Source organism: Camellia sinensis, chromosome 2, assembly GCF_055761805.1.
Source record: "Camellia sinensis isolate YWXY chromosome 2, ASM5576180v1, whole genome shotgun sequence".
In the NCBI taxonomy this organism is placed as follows: domain Eukaryota; kingdom Viridiplantae; phylum Streptophyta; class Magnoliopsida; order Ericales; family Theaceae; genus Camellia; species Camellia sinensis.
Window position 1 is genome coordinate 37,412,261 of NC_138962.1, and position 20,358 is coordinate 37,432,618.

Genomic DNA, 20,358 nt, shown 5'->3' on the forward strand with positions numbered 1-20,358 from the left:
TCAAGACAACAGAGAAACCTTATGCTAACAGCAGCCCAGGTCACTTTAAATCCACCCAAAATACCAAACCAGCAACCATTACAGACTAGACCTCATCAGATACAACCCAAAAAACAGCCCTCAAATTCTAGCAGAACAAACCTCAAATTATATCAGCCCTCAGATTCTAGCAAACCCATACATCGGTGTATAACAGCAGCTCAGGTCACTTTAAATCCACCCAAAATACCAAACCAGAAATCACTACAGACCAGACCCCATCAGATACAAACCAAATAGCAGCCCTTAGATTCTAGCAGACCCAGTAGCGGCCCTTAGATTATATCAAACCATACACACCAGATATACCAGTCCAAGATCCAAATCAGTAGGCAAATTGTTGATTAAATCCATGCCTGTCCTCAACTGCATTCTTTAATTTGAGCCAAATTGTTGATTAAATCCATGGCAGAGTATGCGCGTTCCTTTTTAAAGAAGCTTTAACCTATAAAGCAAATCAAATCTTAATAAGCTCACCTAACTCAGATCCACAAGGCTGCAATTCATTAAAAATACAATCATTTCTTAACTTCCAAATGGACCAAACCACAATAGAGGGCAAGGCTCTCCACAATCTCCTAACTAGTTTCTTATGATTCCAACCTAACCACCAATGAAATAAGCCATTAATACTCCTTGGCACCACCCATAGACACCTCTACCAAAGTTTTAAATCAAACCACACTTGCCATGAAAATGGGCAATGTAATAGGACATGAATAGCAGATTCATTTTCAATTTTGCAAAAAGCACATAACACAAAAGCATTACTGTTCAGAACACCTATATGTTGTAAAAGAACCCCTGTTTTAACTCTATTCCTCCATGCCAACCACCCAAAAATTGAACTTTGGGGGGAATGGCATTATTCCACACAAACTTACAAATTTGGAGAGAAGGGCTTACTAAACCGATATATATCTGAGACCTTAAACCTGTCACCATTAGACCCATTCCAAACAGGGCAGTCTTCTTTATCCAGTCCCAGAAGAGGGGCCACCAGTAACACTGCAACCAACCTGTTAACCTTTGCCTTTTCTGAATCATATAATGACCTACGGAATGAGAAGTTCCACTCCCCGGAGTTGGATTTCCTCTCAGAGAAATAAAACAGTGTGCTTTCTTTTGCAATTGACAAACTAAAAAATCTTGGGAATTCATTTTTAAGGCACTTACCTCCAACCCACTTATCATACCAAAACTTGATTTTACTCCCATTGCCAGCCTTTATCTGATACTTCCCCAAAAAGAACTCCACAAGAGGTTGATTATGATTAGCAATTGCAAGAACATCTTCTCAAATTCTAGAAAATCAAGCTGATGAGTTTATAAGTGGGAGCCAATGAACCTCCTCAATTATGTACTTGCTGCACAACATTCTTCTCCAAAGAGCATTTACTTCACTTCCAAATTTCCACCACTATTTAAGTAGTAAGCTTGCATTGACATCCTTAGGTCTTCTAATTCCCAGCCCACCTTGATTCAGACTTTTAGAAACGTCAGTCCATTTCACCAAATGAACCTTCCTCTTCAAGCCATTCCCACCCCAAAGAAAAAAATCTTCAAGCTTTTCAATCTCTCTAACCACTCCACAAGGCATTCTGAACAAAGATAGATAATAAATAGGAAGGTTAGATAAAATAGACTTCATCAAAGTTAATCTACCTGCAAAGGAAAAAAGCTTTCTCTTCCACCCAACCTAGACTTTACTGTATCCAGAACTGGCTACCAAGTAGATTTGCTTCCTGGATTAGCTCCCAAGGGCAAACCCAAAAATTTAAGTGGTAGTCCATGGACCTTGCAATTCAAAATATCGGCATAAGATACCAAAGTTTCCTCCTCCACTCCAACTCCACACACCACACTTTTATGGAAATTAATTCTCATGCCAGAAAGGATTTCAAAACATCTTAGTATCCGTGTTGTTAACACTATTTGATCCAAATTTGCCTCGCAAAAAAATTATGGAATCATCCGCAAATTGGAGATGGGAAATCACTACCTCATTTACTCCTACTTTTACCCCTTTGATAATACTTTTCTTATAAGCTTTGTTCATTAAAATATTCAATCCTTCATCCACTATGTTGAATAGGAAAGGAGATAGATAATCACCTTGTTTGAGACCTCTCTGTGGTGAAAATACCTCTGTAGGTGAGCCATTCACTAAAATAGACAACCTTGTTGTAGCGATACATTCCTTCATCAAGGATACCCACTTAGATCCAAACCCAAAATTATAGAGCATAGATACCAAGAATTCCCAATTAATAGAATCATACGCTTTCTCAAAATCAAGTTTGATAATAACACCTTTTCTTCTGGATTTTTTTTCCATCCATCTACTATTTCATTAGCAATAAACACTCCATCCAATACACCTTTCCCCCCCAAGAAAGCAAATTGTGTTTCACCAATAACTGAAAGAAGAACTCTTTTTAGTCTAAGAGCCAGAACTTTAGAGAGAATCTTGTATAAACTACCCACCAAGCTAGTGGGCCTAAAATCTGACAACCCAATGGGATTATCAGTTTTAGGAATAAAAGTGATAAAAGAACTGTTAATCCCATAAGAAAGCTTGCTACTAGCATGGAAATCCCTAAAAAACTACAAGGCCTCCTGATGAACTAACTTCTAACATTTCTAGAAAAATAGAAGATTAAAACTATCAGGTCCTAGAGCCTTATTGCCATTACACTCCTTAACAGCTGCCCTAACTTTAGCTTCAGAGAAAACAGCTTCAAGATCATGATATACAGAACTATCTTGAACTGATTTACAGACACCTTCCAGAGCTAGTCTTCTTGCCCAACTTTCAGAGTACAACCTCTTAAAGTGTTGTAACACCCTATACCTTACCTTAGCTGGCTCCTCAATCACCTCTCCTTCAACTGTGATGGAATTAATTGAATTTCTACTCCTTCTGTTGCTAGCTATAATATGAAAGAACTTCGTAATCTTATCTCCATTAATGGTCCAGTTTACTCTAGATTTCTGTTGTCATAGCCATACTACTATTTTACTAAGCTTCCAAACTTCACCCCTCACTTCTCTTCTTCTAGCCTTTTCAACTATAACCAGAACTCTATTTTCAGCCAAGATGTCCAGGTTAACCAACTCCTTCTCAGCCTTCTTGAGATTTGTTACTAAATTTCCAAAAACTTCAAAATTCCATTTTTTCAGCTCTACCTTTAGCATTTTCAGCTTCTGGAACAACACATACCCTGCTTTCCCAATAATCCTAGATTCAAGACAAAGCTTTACCACAGATGAGGGAAAGCTTGGATGACTAGACCAAGCATTAATAAACCTAAAAGGCTTAGGCTCCCAGTCCCTCTCATCATCCATAAGCAATATAGGACAATGATTAGAAAAAAACCTAGGAACACCCCACTCTTTGAAATTAAACTTCAGTAGCCATTCCAGATTAAGAAAAAATCTATCAATTCTACTCCATTTTTCTCCATCTTGGGCATTACACCATGTGAACTTCTTGCCTAACAGAAGTAGATCATTCAACTCACAACTCTTAATGAAAGGGTTTAAATCTATCATCCCCTTATCTCTTCTGGAACAACCCACCCTCTCACCAATATTTCTAATCTCATTTAAGTATTCCCCCAAACACCATGGCTTTGGGAACTCAGATTTTAGTTTGAGTAAGGTGTCCCAAAATTGACATCTACTACTCACCTTATTTGGTGCGTACACATTCAAAATAGAACAATCAAAGGTATTCAACAATTTACTTGATATGAGAATAAATCTTTTATTACAACAACAATCCACCATCCTAAAAACATCTGGGTTCCATATGCAAAGAAGAGCCTCAGCAGATCCATCAGAACCCACCACCATAAAATCCATGTTTCTCTTTCCCCACAAAGCTCTTACCTCATTCTCAGAAATAGAAACCTTCTTTGTCTCTTGAAGAAGCACAATATCAACCTTTCTTTCATAAATTAGTTTCCTAATCCTTCCCATCTTCTCTAACTTTCCCAATCCTCTAACATTCCAAGACATCGACTTCATAATTAAACAATTATAACACCAAAATTTAGCAACAAATAACTACCAAACCCCTATTCTTTCCTCTTCTCCTTCCTCATTGCTCTATCAACTAACTCTAGATCCACCATCTTTTCCAGAGTTTCAGACTTTTTGCTTTTGTAATTGATGCCCAGGATTTTCCCAAACTGTATGTTAGCTTGTGCCTTACTAAGAATGTGATTCAAGGTGCCAGAACTACATTCAGTTGAAGCAGAAAGATGGCACATTTAGGAGTGGGCTTGCTTGATGATGCCCCTTTATGACCATACATATGAGCAAGATAAGAATACCCTGAAACCTCAGTGAGGGATTGAGTTGCACAAGAAAATCTTACCCTTCTTTTACCTTTCTTTTTTGACTTCAACCCATTAGTAATGCTGCCATTATAACCATTTGGTTTTGTTTGCCCCTTATACAAATTGGGCCTTGTAGATGCCCAATTAGGATTAGTATTGGGGTTTGAATTTGGGCCCTTCACCACAATACCTAATCTGTTATTTTCCACTGGGTTGTGAAAATGGCCCAAGTTAACTTCCAAGCTAATACCATGCCTATGACTCGCCGACCCACCTAGACTATAGTGACCCTAATTTTTCGTAAGTCATTATTTATTATTGTTTAGATTATTATTACTTTATTTTATTTTTGACTTTATTAATTGTGTGGTTACACGAGAATTTAATGTAGTAGTTGTACAAGCACGAAATAATGTTCTCGTATAATCCTGTTGATCAAGTCTGCACTCCTCCAAACGTCATCGCTTTACTCCCTGAAAACACAAACGTGAGCTAGCCGGCAGGTGTGTGCCGGATACCTCTCCGATGCCTAAGTTAGCCAAATAGACAAATAGGTAATGTGTATTCGAGAATCAAAGTCGTGTTACCTCTACATAGGTTATGTTGTGAGCTTTTATAGTTTTTGCATGGCATAATCCCAGTAGGACTCTTATTCCTCCATGTAGAGTCCTCCTAAGAATCACACTTCTGAAAGATAATGTTTATCCTTCAACACCCCCCTCACTACTTAAACCAAGTGAGATGGTTTTACCTCGGTTAGATGACAGTATGATCGAGCTAACACTAGCTCTTTGTCATACTTAATCCAGTGCTTTCACATGCAACACATAGGCTTGGCTCTTTGTTCACTTGTACCTCGGTTTTGTCTGTTGAGACCGAGCTAACTATAGCAAGCTTTGACCGAGCTAACAAGAGTAAGGTCCACCATAAGAAACCTAAATACCTCGGCTCCGAATACTATGACCGAGCTAATTATCACCACTCCGACCGTGATGACTGTAACCATATTTGGACCGAGCTAACACTAAGGTCCGCTCACTAAGCCTTTTTCACCACGGCCCATAGAACGACCTATTACTACGCCTGGGCTTAGCTTGGCCTTAATGCTCATAAAAAACTCCCTCTCAGTAGTTAATTAATTTAATGTGTTAGTTAATTATATATAATTAATCAGAATATTTATGTTTATATATTTTTAAATAAAAAAAGAACTTATTTATATAGATTTTATATAAGATATTTATATTTATATATGTTGTAGTTATTTAATAAAATAAAATAGAATATATTGTCAAATTAGGTTAAAAGTATTAGAGAGGTGTTGAAAAAAAAAAGAATAAAAACCAAAAAAAAAAAAAAAAAAGAGCAGCAGTAGCCTTGTGCCGAGAGAGAGAGAGAGAGAGAGAGAGAGAGAGAGAAGGAGACGGCAAAGGGAGAAAAAGGAGAGGGAAAAAAAGAAAAAGATTAGAGTTTTATTTTGGTGGCTCCATTAGTTCTTCAAATAATTCTTTGATCTTCAAAAAAAAAATATTGTGAGTACAAAACTCACTTCCCTTGATTTATATTTAATTCATTATTTTTATTTATTTGATGTTAAATTGATTTCATATTTACGTGTAGATGATTGATTGATTTTAATTATTTTGATTAGTTGTGTATGTAAGTTTTAGGGTTTTTAGATGATTGATTGATTTTAATTATTTTGTTTAGTTGTGTATGCAAAGTTTAGGGTTTTTAGTTGATTGATTGATTTTAATTATTTTGATTAGTGGTGTATGCCAGGTTTAGGGTTTTTATATGGATTTATTTCATGGTTGTAATCACACTCATGGTTATATGACATTAAAATTGATTAGGAACCCATAGATAAATTCCTTATGCTCCACCATGACTCCATGGATTATTGTTTTATTTGAGTGTTGGTGAGAAATAGCGTATAAAAAAAAAAGTGAGGATTATGAGATTTATTTGAATGCCTTAGGTTTGGCATTGTTATGTTTGTTCTCATGAGTGAGATGTTTTGTATCTGTATATTGTTGCCTCGTTCTCATGAGTAGACGAGTGCTTTGATTTACGCGCGTACGTATATGCTAATCATCCGGAGAGTGTGAGTCAAACTCAGGACGATATCCCTGTGCAAGTTTGGCTTCGGAGCGGTGTTAGATATATGGAAGGCACATGGGATATATGTGTAGGCCGGAAGTAGAGGGCCGAAGTGGTTGAGTTAAGGTATAAAGAATTTAATTATGAGTTTATTAGTATAGTGTGAATTGTATTGATTTGTACATGTTAAAAGAAATAGTAAACGACCTCGATAAATTATGAAATTTGAGCAAAGACATGTATACGTGATTCGAGACAACTTTTGTGTTTTAATTTTTTTATTAAAAAGATCGATTAGAACTTATAATCGGATGATCTTAGATATTATAGTTTTGATTTATTTTAACAATGCAGATTTTAGAAGATCTTTTAACTCACGAATTGAGCTTATTTTTATTGGTTTCATGTAAATTGAAGTAAAAAATTATTCTGCACATTTTTCGTGTTTTGAACTTTTTCGAAAAAAATCATCTTAGGAAAATTTATGTTCGTTTTCAGTTTTTGATTTTTCGGTTGAAATCCGTTTAGGTTCTTCTATCAAGTTTTTTTTCTCAACTTGTTTAGCTTCTACTAAATTTGTTTGCATTGTCTTTTAGGAAATTTGATTCTGTACAACTTTCGTTCTTTGAATTTTGGTCAATTCGAATTATTTAAGTATGAAACGGTGTATTTTTATACTTCTTCAGCAAGTTACTTATGATTAAAATATACAACTAACTTTATTTTTTGTAGGATGGTGGGTCTTACTAACTTTTTTTATGCAGGGCTAACCCACCATATTTTTATTTCTATTTTGTTTATTTTATAATCAATTTATATTTCGTTGTGTACGGACAAGAAACTAAATGCTATCGTATCTTGGGAAACTACCTATTCGTCTTGGTGCAGTTGGAACTACTTGTCTTGTCTCGTAGTAAGAATTTAATGTTTTTTTTTTGTGTCTGGTGGACACGTGGGTGTTGAATCTTGTACTCATATCAGTATATCTGTATACTGACCCGTTTTGTCTCTTGGCAACTCGGGTGCGTTCTGTTTGAGCGCAGCTGAGCTTCCTTTGCAAGATTAGTTGGGGCTACGGTGATGACGAGAAGTAACTATAGTTTTTGGACATATCTCTTGGACTTCTTTTGTTTTCTTGAGCTTAGGATTGATATTAATTTATGTATTTATTATTTTTTTTATGACTTTAGTATTGGAATAATTTGGCATGGTTTGTAACCGTACTTTATTTAAGTTGTTTTGATTAGTTGTTGCTATCGTAATGTTGAGGTATTGGTTAGTTATGAGATTATGGTGGATGGTTTGGTTGGTGTTTAGTTTTTTTTTTGTTTCACCTCTAGGATTTGGATGATGGAATATTGATTGGGGTTTAGTCAAATTTAATATTTAATTGTCCAAATTTTGGGGCGTGACAGTTTGGTATCAGAGCCCTAGGTTACCTTAGATTTGTGAGAGTTTAGGTAATCCTCGGATTGTGGAAACATGAGTTAGCTGGTTTAGGTTGGTGGTAGAATTTATTCTAAGTATTTATAAACGAATTTTTGTGTGTTTAACTTAAAGGTGCTGGTTGAAAGGTATCCTTAATTTTTTTAAGAACCAATTAGTGTATTTTTTAATACTGGTGTCTCTCATTCTTTTATATCTAGACAGTTTGTAAAAAGAGAACACCTTGTAACTATCTCCTTGTTTAGACCTATTTGTGTTGAGACCCCTTTAGGAGGGACAGTTACTCTTTATGAGATGTGTAAAGAATTTGTGTTTGACTTTGCAGGTAAGGTCTTGTATACAGACCTAATTGTGTTAGGGTTTGAGGGGTTTGTAATTATTTTGGGTATGGATTGGCTGTGAAAACACTTTGTGACTCTAGATTATGCTGGAAAGACTGTAAATATAGATATTCCTGGTATGCCACGGCTTTCCCACACTTTTACCGATAGAGAAGAGTCGATGATGACGAGTTTTCTGTGTTCAGTAGAAATCCCTAAGCAGGATATTAGTGAGGTAGATGTGGTACGAGAGTTTGAGGATGTATTTCAAGAGATACCTGGACCTCCACCTCGACGGGTAGTAGAATTTCTCATTGACCTAGTGCCGGGAACTGCACTGATTTTGAAGGTGGCATATAGAATAGCGCCTAAAGAGCTTGTGGAGATGAAAAAGCAGATGGAAAAGATGCTTCAAAAAGGGTTCATTCGTTCAAGTAACTCTCCGTATGTGCATGGATTATAGAGAGCTAAACAAGGTGACTATCAAGAATAAGTATCCGCTACCTAGAATTGATGACTTGTTTGATCAGTTGAAGAGGGCAGCCATGTTCTCTTAGTTTGATCTCAGAACGGGTTACCATCAGATGGGTGTGTCAGAGGAAAGTATACAGCTTACTGCTTTTCAGAACCGGTATGGGTTGTACGAATTTCCTGTAATGCCTTTTGGTTTGACTAATGCTCCTGCCTATTTTATGGACTTGATGAACATAGTTTTTCAACCGTATCTAGATAAGTTTGTGATTATCTTCATAGATGATATCCTGGTGTATTCTAAGAATGAGGAGGAACACAGAGAACACTTGAAAGTTGTATTGCAAACTTTGAGGGAGCAGCAGTTATACGCTAAGTTCAGTAAGTGTCACTTTTGGGAGAAAGAAGTGAGATTTTTAGGGCATGTTGTATCCAATCAAGGGATAGCGGTAGATCCTGAGAAAGTTGTTGCGGTCAAAGAATGGAAGCAGCCTACGAACCCTACAGAGATGAGAAGTTTTTTAGGACTAGCCGGTTATTATAGGAGATTTATAGAGAAGTTTTCCACTATTGCAGCACTCATGACCAAGTTGACCCGCAAGAATGTGAAGTTCTTATGGACAGATGATTGTGAGAAAGCTTTCTAAGAGTTAAAGCAGTGGTTAACTACAGCTTCGGTGTTAACTATACCGGTATAAGGGGAAAAGTTAATAGTGTTTACTGATGCGAGTGGAACTGGCTTGGGATGTGTGTTGATGCAGCATCAGAAGGTTGTATCTTATGCTTCTCGATAGTTAAAACCTCATGAGAGACGATACCCTACTCATGACTTAGAGTTGGCAGCAGTTGTTTTTGCGTTGAAAGTGTGGCGACACTACTTGTTTGGGGAGCACTTTGAGTTGTACACGGATCACAAGAGCCTCAAATATCTCTTTTCTCAAAAAGAGTTAAACATGAGAGGTGGGTTGAATTCGTCAGTAGTTATGATTTCGGGATCCTTTACCGCCCGGGAAAAGGAAATGTGGTGGCTGATGCACTTAGTCGACAACATGGGATTATAGCTTCTTTGATGATTCAGGAATGGAAGTCCTTGGAGTTAATTTCAATGCATGATGTTCAACCAATAAAGAGTGCTGAGAGGGCATACATTGGTAGTTTGACTGTGTAGCCGATTTTACTGGGTAAAGTTTGTTAGATGCAGAATTTAAATGGGTTTCTCGTCAGTAAGCTCAATGACCTTGTAGTGGATTTGATCGATGGTTGTCCTACTAATTGGTCTGTGGACTCAGATGGGGGATTGCTATTCAATGGTAGGTTGTGTGTACCTAACATTGTTAAATTGAGAAAAGAGATTATGGATGATGCCTATAGGTCCCGATATACTATTCACCCTGGTGGGACTAAGATGTATCATGACCTGAAGAGGACATTTTGGTGCGAATGTATGAAAAAGGACGTAGGAGAGTATGTTTCCCGATGTTATGTGTGCCAACAGGTTAAGGCAGAACACCAACGACTGTTTGGACTTTTGCAGCCTCTTGAGATTCCTACTTGGAAATGGGGGTACATCTCTATGGACTTCATGGATGGATTGCCGCGGTCTAAGTGAGGCAATGAATCTATTTGGGTAATAGTGGATCGACTCACCAAGTCTGCTCATTTTATTCCTATCAGTGTTCACCGAACTGTGGATAAACTAGTTAGGCTATATATTCGGGAGGTGGTGCGACTTCATGGCTCACCAGTTTCTATCATTTCGGATCGTGATCCATTGTTTGTGGCAGAGTTTTTAGCATGCTTTGGGTGCTAGGTTAGACTTGAGCACGGCTTATCATCCTTAGACGAATAGGCAAACGGAGCGGGTAGATCAAATCTTGGAGGATATGTTGAAAGCTTGTGTCCTCGATCTTAGTGGTAGTTGGGAAGGACACTTGCCATTGGTGGATTTTGCTTATAATAATAGCTATCACTCTAGTATCGGGATGGCACCTTTTGAGGCTTTGTATGGGAGGCCATGTCGATCACCTGCTTGTTGGATGGAAGTAGGAGATGCGCCATTGTTAAGGTCAGAATTGGTGAGAGAGACCATAGAGAAGGTGAATATTATTCGGGAACATATAAGACTGCACAGAGTTGTTAGAAGAGTTACGCTGATAGAAAACGTAAGGGGGTTTCGCCGATAAAAGGAATCATGCGGTTTGGAAAGAAGGGAAAGTTGGCACCTAGATTTGTGGGACCATATGAGATCATAGAAAAGATTGGTAATGTGGCTTATAAATTAGCCTTACCACCTGTTTTAGCTATGATTCACAATGTGTTCCATGTATCTTTATTGTGGAAGTGTGTGTAAGACCCTTCCCAAGTAGTATCACCAGAAGTGTTGGAGATTAGTGACGATCTAATGTATGCGGTGCGACCAGTTATTATTCTAGATCGGGATGTAAAGCAGTTGCGACGAAGAAAGTGAACTTGGTTAAAGTGCAATGGAGCGAGGATGAGAATGATATCACTTGAGAATTGGAAGAGAAAGTTCGGCATATGTACTCGGAGCTTTTTGTTTAGTACTCTTTCCTATCGAATCTCAGGACGAGATTCTTTTGAGGTGTGTATATTGTAGCGACACTAATTTTTCGTAAGTCATTATTTATTATTATTTAGATTATTATTATTTTATTTTATTTTTGACTTTATTAATTGTGTAGTTACATAAGAATTTAATGTAATATTTAATTAATTTAATGTGTTAATTAGTTAATTTAATGTGTTAGTTAATTATATATAATTAATCAGAATATTTACATTTATATATTTTTAAATAAAAAAAGAACTTATTTATATAGATTTTATATAGGATATTTATATTTATATATGTTGTAGTTATTTAATAAAATAAAATATAATATATTGTCAAATTAGGTTATAAGTGTTAGAGAGGTGTTGAAAAAAAAAAAGAATAAAAACCAAAACAAAAAAAAAAAACGAGAGCAGCAGCAGCCTTGTGCCAAGAGAAAGAGAGAGATAGAGAGAGAGAGAGAGAGATTAATTAAGAAGGAGACGGCAAGGGGAGAAAAAGGAGAGGGAAGAAAAGAAAAAGATTAGGGTTTTGTTTTGGTGGCTCCATTAGTTCTTCAAATAATTCTTTGATCTTCAAAAAAAAATATTGTGAGTACAAAACTCACTTCCCTTGATTTATATTTAATTCATTATTTTTATTTATTTGATGTTGAATTGATTTCATATTTACATGTAGATGATTGATTGATTTTAATTATTTTGATTAGTTGTGTATGTAAGGTTTAGGGTTTTTAGTTGATTGATTGATTTTAATTATTTTGATTAGTGGTGTATGCCAGGTTTAGGGTTTTTATATAGATTTATTTCATGATTGTAATCACACTCATGGTTATATGACAGTAAAATTGATTAGGAACCCATAGATAAATTCCTTATGCTCCACCATGACTCCATGGATTATTGTTTTATTTGAGTGTTGGTGAGAAATAGCGTATAAAAAAAAAAGTGAGGATTATGAGATTTATTTGAATGCCTTAGGTTCGGCATTGTTATGTTTGTTCTCATGAGTGAGATGTTTTGTATATATATATATTGTTGCCTTGTTCTCATGAGTAGACGGGTGCTTTGATTTACGCGCGTACGTATATGTTAATCATCCGGAGAGTATGAGTCAAATTCGGGACGATATCCCCGTGCAAGTTTGGCTTCGAAGCGGTATTAGGTATACGGAAGGTACATGGGATATATGTGTAGCCTGGAAGTAGAGGGCCGAAGTGGTGGAGTTAAGGTATAAATAATTTAATTATGAGTTTATTAGTATAGTGTGAATTGTATTGATTTGTACATGTTAAAAAAAATAGTAAACGACCTCGATGAATTATGAAATTTGAGCAAAAATATGTATACGTGATTCGAGACAACTTTTGTGTTTTAATTTTTTTATTAAAAAGATCGATTAGAACTTATAATCGGATGATCTTAGATATTATAGTTTTGATTCATTTTAACAATGCAGATTTTAGAGGCTGTTTTAACCCACGAGACGAGCTTATTTTTATTTGTTTCGTGTAAATTGAAGTAAAAAATTATTCTGCACATTTTTCGTGTTTTGAACTTTTTCGAAAAAAATCATCTTAGGAAAATCTATGTTCGTTTTCAGTTTTTGATTTTTCGGTTGAAATCCGTTTAGATTTTTCTATCAATTTTTTTTTTCTCAACCTGTTCAGTTTCTACTAAATTTTTTCGTATTGTCTTTTAGAAAATTTGATTCTGTACAACTTTCGTTCTTTGAATTTTGGTCAATTCGAATTATTTAAGCATGAAATGGTGCATTTTTATACTTCTTCAGCAAGTTACTTATGATTAAAATATACAACTAACTTTATTTTTTGTAGGATGGTGGGTTTTACTAACTTTTTTATGCAGGGCTAACCCACCATATTTTTATTTCTATTTTGTTTATTTTATAATCAATTTATATTTCGTTGTGTACGGACAAGAAACTAAATGTCACCGTATCTCGGAAAACTACCTATTTGTCTGAGTGCGGTTGGAACTACTTATCTTGTCCCGTAGTAAGAATTTAATGAATTTTTTTTTTTGTGTCTGGTGGACACATGGGTGTTGAATCTTGTACTCATACCAGTATAACTGTATACTGACCCGTTTTGTCTCTTGGCAACTCGGGTGCGTTCTGTTTGAGTGCAGCTGAGCTTCCTTTGCAAGATTAGTTGGGGCTACGGTGATGACGAGAAGTAACTATAGTTTTTAGACATATCTCTTGGACTTCTTTTGTTTTCTTGAGCTTAGGATTGATATTAGTTTATGTATTTATTATTTTTTTTATGACTTTAGTATTGGAATAATTTGGCATGGTTTGTGACCGTACTTTATTTAAGTTGTTTTGATTAGTTGTTGCTACCGTAATGTTGAGGTATTGGTTAGTTATGAGATTATGGTGAATGGTTTGGTTGGCGTTTAGTTTTTTTTTGTTTCACCTCTAAGATTTGGATGATGGAATATTGATTGAGATTTAGTCATAATTTAATATTTAATTGTCCAAATTTTAGGACGTGACATAGACATTAAATAAAACCGAGTGTAGCTAGCTGCTCATCAACACTTAGATTATCATCATTGGCCTCTAGACTACCCTCTGCCACCGTCATCTCTATACGCTCCTCAACCACCAAGTTATCCTCCACACTACTTTCAGTCTCCTCTACAATTGTGTCCACCTGATTGTTTGCCAGAACATCGTCAACTTCTTCATCTTCCACAGCCAAATTAACATCAGGTTGATCACCAACACCCACCCCAACAGGTTCAGGCTGAAGAAACTCGTTTGAGTTCCAATCCTCCCCCACCTCACTAGACATAATGCTACCACTGTCAACTAGAATATGCAATTGTTCTGCACATACCAGATTAATGGTTTGATTTATAAACTCCATACAACCCGTTGCAGCTCGAATTCTTCCATGACTAAAGAACTTTGGTTGACTGATATTCCCATCCAAACTAAGAACATTGCCCCATATACTACCAATCTTATTGAAGGTGTTTCTATTCCACATATTCAGAGGGACACCGTAACACCTGAGCCACAAACACCTCTCTTGCTCTGCATATACTCCTGGTTCCCAAAGTTTGACAGATTCGCTCCATTCCTTGAACCATTATTTGATTGACAAGAACTATGACAACATATCCTCTTTTGATGAGAAAGTCAACACAGCAGTCCTGCCACCCCCATTTCTAACCAACACATGCCCCAATCCTTTCTCTTTAAGCACCATCGCAATACCGACATCGAAAACTCTTGTTTGAACTTCAACAACATACTATCATACAACCAGCTATGCCATTCGTCATTTACCTGAATCGTAGATTCTTCTTTACTCACCGAAACCTTAACGCCTGCTTTTACCATATCAGCAAATGATCTTTGAGAACCATAGTGATCTCGATCATACCTTCTCTTAACGACCTTATCTCCGCTACTCCTTCCAAACTGGTTTCTTCTCACTGATCTATCTTCGATTTGGCCATACTCTGCCATTTTGACTTTAAGTTCCCTATCCGCCACCCACAAACCATTGGCTTTCTGGATAACCACGTTTGCCGCCACTGAACAATCAAATCTAACAAAACCAAATCGAGTATTGGTAGTTTTCCTTCTCTTATAAGGTATAAAAACATCTTTCACTATACCAAGCTTGGTGAATAGATGAAACAATGATTTCGGATCCATAGTGGAAGGTATGTTATCCAAAAAAACAAAGATTAAACCCTTACTTCCATCCTTACTCCAAACTTCACATTTTCTTTTCCTTTGCTTCGTTATTGGTATCCACCCTCCGTTCTCCATCGCAACTCTCTATATTAATTGCTAAAGCAAGTTTCAAGGGTTGAATAATGTTGCATATAATCTCATTTTTTAGGAGGTAATAAATGAAATTATATGTAACATTTTTCTTTAAAGATTTAGGATCAATCATGTTATTATTTGTTGTGATTAACAGTATCGCTATATCTACACAATTTGTTTGGCTTGAATGTACACAATTAAAACTCTGACCGTTAAGAATTTTCAGAGTCTCAATTGTATAAATTCAGAAGAAATAAATTAGATGGATGGGTCATTAATTTGTGACTAAATTATGATTGGTGAAATCAATAAAACTGAAAACTAAAAGAGGCAGATTCCAATAAAATACGATTCCAAATTTTATTTCGTAGAGTTATCTGTTCATAATGTGATTGGTTTGTTTTGTAGTTGCTTTAAGCGTACATAATCTATAAAAATATCAAACTGATTTGATAATAACTAATATATGACTCTGCTATGCACAGGGATAAAATAATATATTACTTAATAAATATAAGATAATTATATTTAATTTTTTTTATATTATGTAAAATAAAAATTAAATGGAAGTTAGTCAATCATGATTTTCTTAATTGTTTAAAATTAAGAAAATAAAAAAAAAAATAGTTTGAGATATTGATTATAATACTTCTCACTAAAAATCTCATTTTGCTTATATAAATGAGAGTATAAGATTCATTTTATGTAAATGAAACAATTCGCTTTTTCTTTCTTTTCTCGATATGAGATTATAAAATAAAAATTAAATGAAAGCTAACCAATGGAGATTTTTTTAATTGTTTAAAAGTTAATAGTTGTTTGGGCGAAAAGTTTATTTTGAATTAAGAAATCTTAGCCGTTTAATATTTAATTAGGTCAATCTTTAATTTATTTTGAATCAAACAAATTTAACCAATATATTTTGATAAAACCGCTAAAATCACAGTTAAACCAGCGAATTAGTCAAACCAAAAATGGTTCACCCTATCGGCTAGGTCAAAGGACCAACCAACTTATACAAAAATTAATTAATTAAAACGTTTAAATTTTATTTTAATTTTAAAATTTAAACTGTCTTGAAGTGAAACATACACGACACTACAATATTAAATGGGAGTATAAAGTTTATATAGTGAAACAACTCATTTTTTCTCTCATTTTCCTAATGCGAGGTTGTAAAATAAAAGTTAACAGTTGTTAGGACGAAAAGTTCATTTCTAATCAATCAATCTCAGTCGTTCAATTTTTAATAAGGTTAATCTTAGTTTATTTCAAATCAAACAAACCTAAGCAATATATTTTGATAAAATAGCTAAAATCGTGGTTAAACCAGTTAATCAGTCAAACCGAAAATGATTCAGCCTAATCAGTAAGTTAAAAGACCAACTGATTTACAACAAAATTAATTAATTAAAACCTTTAAATTTTATTTTAAAATTTAAACCATCTTGAACTGAAACATGCGCAATACTATAATATTAAATGAGAGTATAAGATTCAGTTTATAAAAGTAAAACAACTCACTTTTTCTTTATTTTTTCGATGTGAGATTGTAATTATTTTAAAGTTAAATATTATGAGAGTTTAAAATCTTATGCAAAATTATTTTTAAAATCAAAATGTTTATGTAGGATTGTACAATAAAAGTTAAACAGAAGTTAACCAATGGAGATTTTCTTAATTATTTAAAATTAAGAAAATCAAAAAAATTGATATTGATTATAGGGTTTCTTACTAATTTTTTTTTTTACTTATATAAATGGAAGCATAAGATTCACTTTATATAAGTGAAACAATTCACTTTTTTTTTCTTTTCTTGATGTGAGAGTGTAAAATAAAAGTTAAATGGATATGCATATTAGATTGCAGATTGAAACTGTGTTTACAAAAGCACATTCACATTGCACCTTCACATAGCACGGGTGTTATGCTAGGAGTATTATACATGTGTTCTTAAACATACAAACAAAAAAAAATTGATATTGATTATAGAGCTTCTCACTAAAAATCTTCTTTTGCTTATATAAATAGAAGCATAAGATTCACTTTATATAAGTAAAACAATTTACTTTTTCATTTTTTTCCCAATGTGGGATTATAAAATAAAAATTAAATGGAAGCTAACTAATGAGGATTTACTTAATTGTTTAAAATTAAGAAATTTCAATAATTTATACAAATTGGAGCATAAGATTCATTTTATGTAAATGAAACAATTCACTTTTTCCTTCCCTCCCCCCCCCCCCGATTTGAGATTGTAAAATAAAAGATAAATGGAAACTAGTCAATGAGAATTTTTTTAATTGTTTTTAAAATCAACACGTTTATGTAGAATTGTACAATAAAAGTTAAATAGAAGCTAACCAATAGAGATTTCTTAATTGTTTAAAATTAAGAAAATAAAAAAAATTGGTATTGATTATAGAGTTTCTCACTAAAAATCTTCTTTTGTTTATATAAATGAGAGTATAAGATTCATTTTAGATAAGTGAAATAATTTACTTTTCCCTTCTTTTCCTGATGTGAGATTGTAAAATAAAAATTAAATGGATATACACATTGAATTGCTGATTGAAGCTGTGTTTACAAAAGCACCTTCACAATGCACCTTCACGTAGCACGGGTGATATGTTAGGAATATTGTACACATGTTCTTAAACACCAAAAAAAAAAAAATAATAATAATAATAAATAAATAAAATAAAATAAAAAAATTGTGTTGATTATAGGGTTTTTTCATTAAAAATCTTCTTTTACTTATATAAATGAGAGCATAAGATTCAGTTTATATAAGTGAAACAATTCACTTTTTCTTTCTTTTCCTGATGTGGGATTGTAAAATAAAAGTTAATGGAAGATAACCATTGGGGGTTTTCTTAATTGTTTAAAATTAAGAAATTTCAATAATTTATATAAATTAAAGTATAAGATTCATTTTATGTAAATAAAACAATTCACTTATTCCTTTTCTTTTTTTTTTTTCTTCGATTTGGAATTGTAAAATAAAAGGTAAATGAAAGCTAACCAATGAGAATTTTCTTAATTGTTTAAAATTAAGAAAATTCAATAATTTTAGAATGAGTTTTTGGACTTTCTAGAAGGCTTCTCCTTTAAAACTCCCTTTATAAGATTCATTTTATATAAGTGAAATAACTAATTTTTTCTTTTTTTTTTCTTATGTAGGATTGTATATATAAGTGAAACAACTACCTTTTTCTTACTTTTCTCGATGTGAAATTGTAATTATTTTAAAGTTAAATATTATGAGAGTTTCAAAATCTCATACAAAATTATTTTTAAAATCAAAACTATGTAGGATTGTAAAATAAAAGTTAAATAAAAGCTAGCTAATGAGGATTTTCTTAATTGTTTAAAATTAAGAAGAAAAAAAAATGAGTATGAGATATTAATCATAGGGCTTCTTACTAAAAATCTCCTTTTACTTATATAAATGAGAGTATAAGATTCACTTTATGTAAGTGAAACAATTTATTTTTTCTTTCTTTATCCGGTGTGAGATTGTAAAATAAAAGGTAAATGGAAGCTAGCCAATGAGAATTAGAGTGACATAGTTTAGGTTGATGAATTTATCATACTCGATCATTTTATAAACTCATATGCATATTAAAAAAGATAAATCAAATTCATTCTAAAGTAATATTAATGTGATTTCAATGTATTTATCTTTAATAAAAATATATTATCTATTTATAAAATTATATATGTTATTTATTTTAAAAAATTAAATATAATAAAATTACGTGATTATAAATGGTAGTCTCGCTCAAAGTAAATCAGACTTTAATTTGTTCAAAATGTTGCTAATAAAAACTGAAAATAAATCAAAATCAATCAACTGACCTCTTTTCCTCTCCGACACATGCCTTGTTACATTATCATCCACATCATTATAATCGTGGAATTAACTTGCATCATTGCATTTGGAGCAAAATATTGTTTTAAAAATATAATTAATTGTAGTCATACAAGCAAGATGGACCTAATTGGGGGAGATGGGTGATGGCCTCCAAATTTCGAAACCTTTTCATTATAATAATAAGGGCAAATTACAAACACCTCCCTCGAGGTTTGATAAAAATACAGATTCCTCCCTGAGGTTTGAAAAATTACAAATTACCCCATGAGGGTCAAATTTTCATAACAAATTAGGGGAAATTAGGGGAGAATCTATATGAAAATAAAAATCTCATGGAGCAATTTGTTATGAAAATATAAACCTCAGGGGGCAGAATGTAATTTCTCAAACCTCAAGGGAGAATCTGTATTTTCACCAAACCTCGAGGGGGGTGTTTGTAATTTGCCCTAATAATAATAACATTAATTATTAAAAAAAGCCTTTAAATTATATAAGTTGACCTCCGATTAGATTAGAGAGACATATTTTCATCGTACAGTTTGGTGAACTATTAATATAAATTATGATAAAAGCCTTCAACCTAAACTATCCCAACCTAAACAATTTACTTTTTTCTTCTTTTCCCGATGTGATATTATCAAATAAAAGTTAGTCAACGGAGATTTTCTTAATTGTTTAAAATTAAGAAAATCAAGAAAATTACATTGTCATCCACATAGTCATAATCGTGGAATTAACTTGCATCATTGCATTTGGAGTAAAATATTATTTTAAAATATAATTAATTGTACTCATGCAAGCAAGATGGACCCAATTGGGGGAGACACGACCTCCAAATTTCGAAATCCTTTTATTATAATAATAACAATAACATTAATTATTAAAAAAAGCCTTTAAATTATATAAGTTGGGCCTTCTATTAGAGATGCATATTTTCACCATACAGTTTGGTGAACCATTAACCTAAACTAGTGTTTTCAATTTGTTTAGATATTCTGTTAGTATTTTCAATTGAAAAAAAGTTTAAATATTCTGTTGAAAGAGAGTTTTTAACTTGAATATATTTTTTGAATTGAAAAAAATAAATGTATTATTTATTTATATTTCTCGGCTTTTAAATCTAACTCTAAAAATAATAAATAAAAAAGATGATATATACTGGTTGGTTTTTGTTTTCAAAAATAGATATAGATGTAACAATACGGAAGCATACAATCTCTACTTTTGATCTGTTCATGATTTTAGTGGTTTGAATTGTTTTAATATTTTAAGAACCACAAATTATAATACTTTATGTGGATGAAGCATGTTGTGATCGTAATATGTGGATGGAGCATGCAATAATTATAATATTATAAAATTTCAAACTTT

The 20,358-nt window shown here is 33.4% G+C and overlaps 1 protein-coding gene across 1 annotated transcript; it reads right to left on the reverse strand.

Annotated features, from left to right (window-relative positions):
- Positions 1–919: 919 nt before the first annotated feature.
- Positions 920–4,062, reverse strand: LOC114281087 (uncharacterized). The gene is made up of 7 exons (XM_028223533.2): positions 3,063–4,062; positions 2,736–2,972; positions 2,322–2,546; positions 2,155–2,239; positions 1,516–1,640; positions 1,216–1,332; positions 920–1,077 (listed from the first exon to the last, which is right to left on the reverse strand). Exons 1-7 carry the CDS (start codon positions 4,060–4,062, stop codon positions 920–922), a joined length of 1,947 nt encoding a protein of 648 aa, XP_028079334.2.
- Between the last annotated feature and the right edge of the window lie 16,296 nt (positions 4,063–20,358).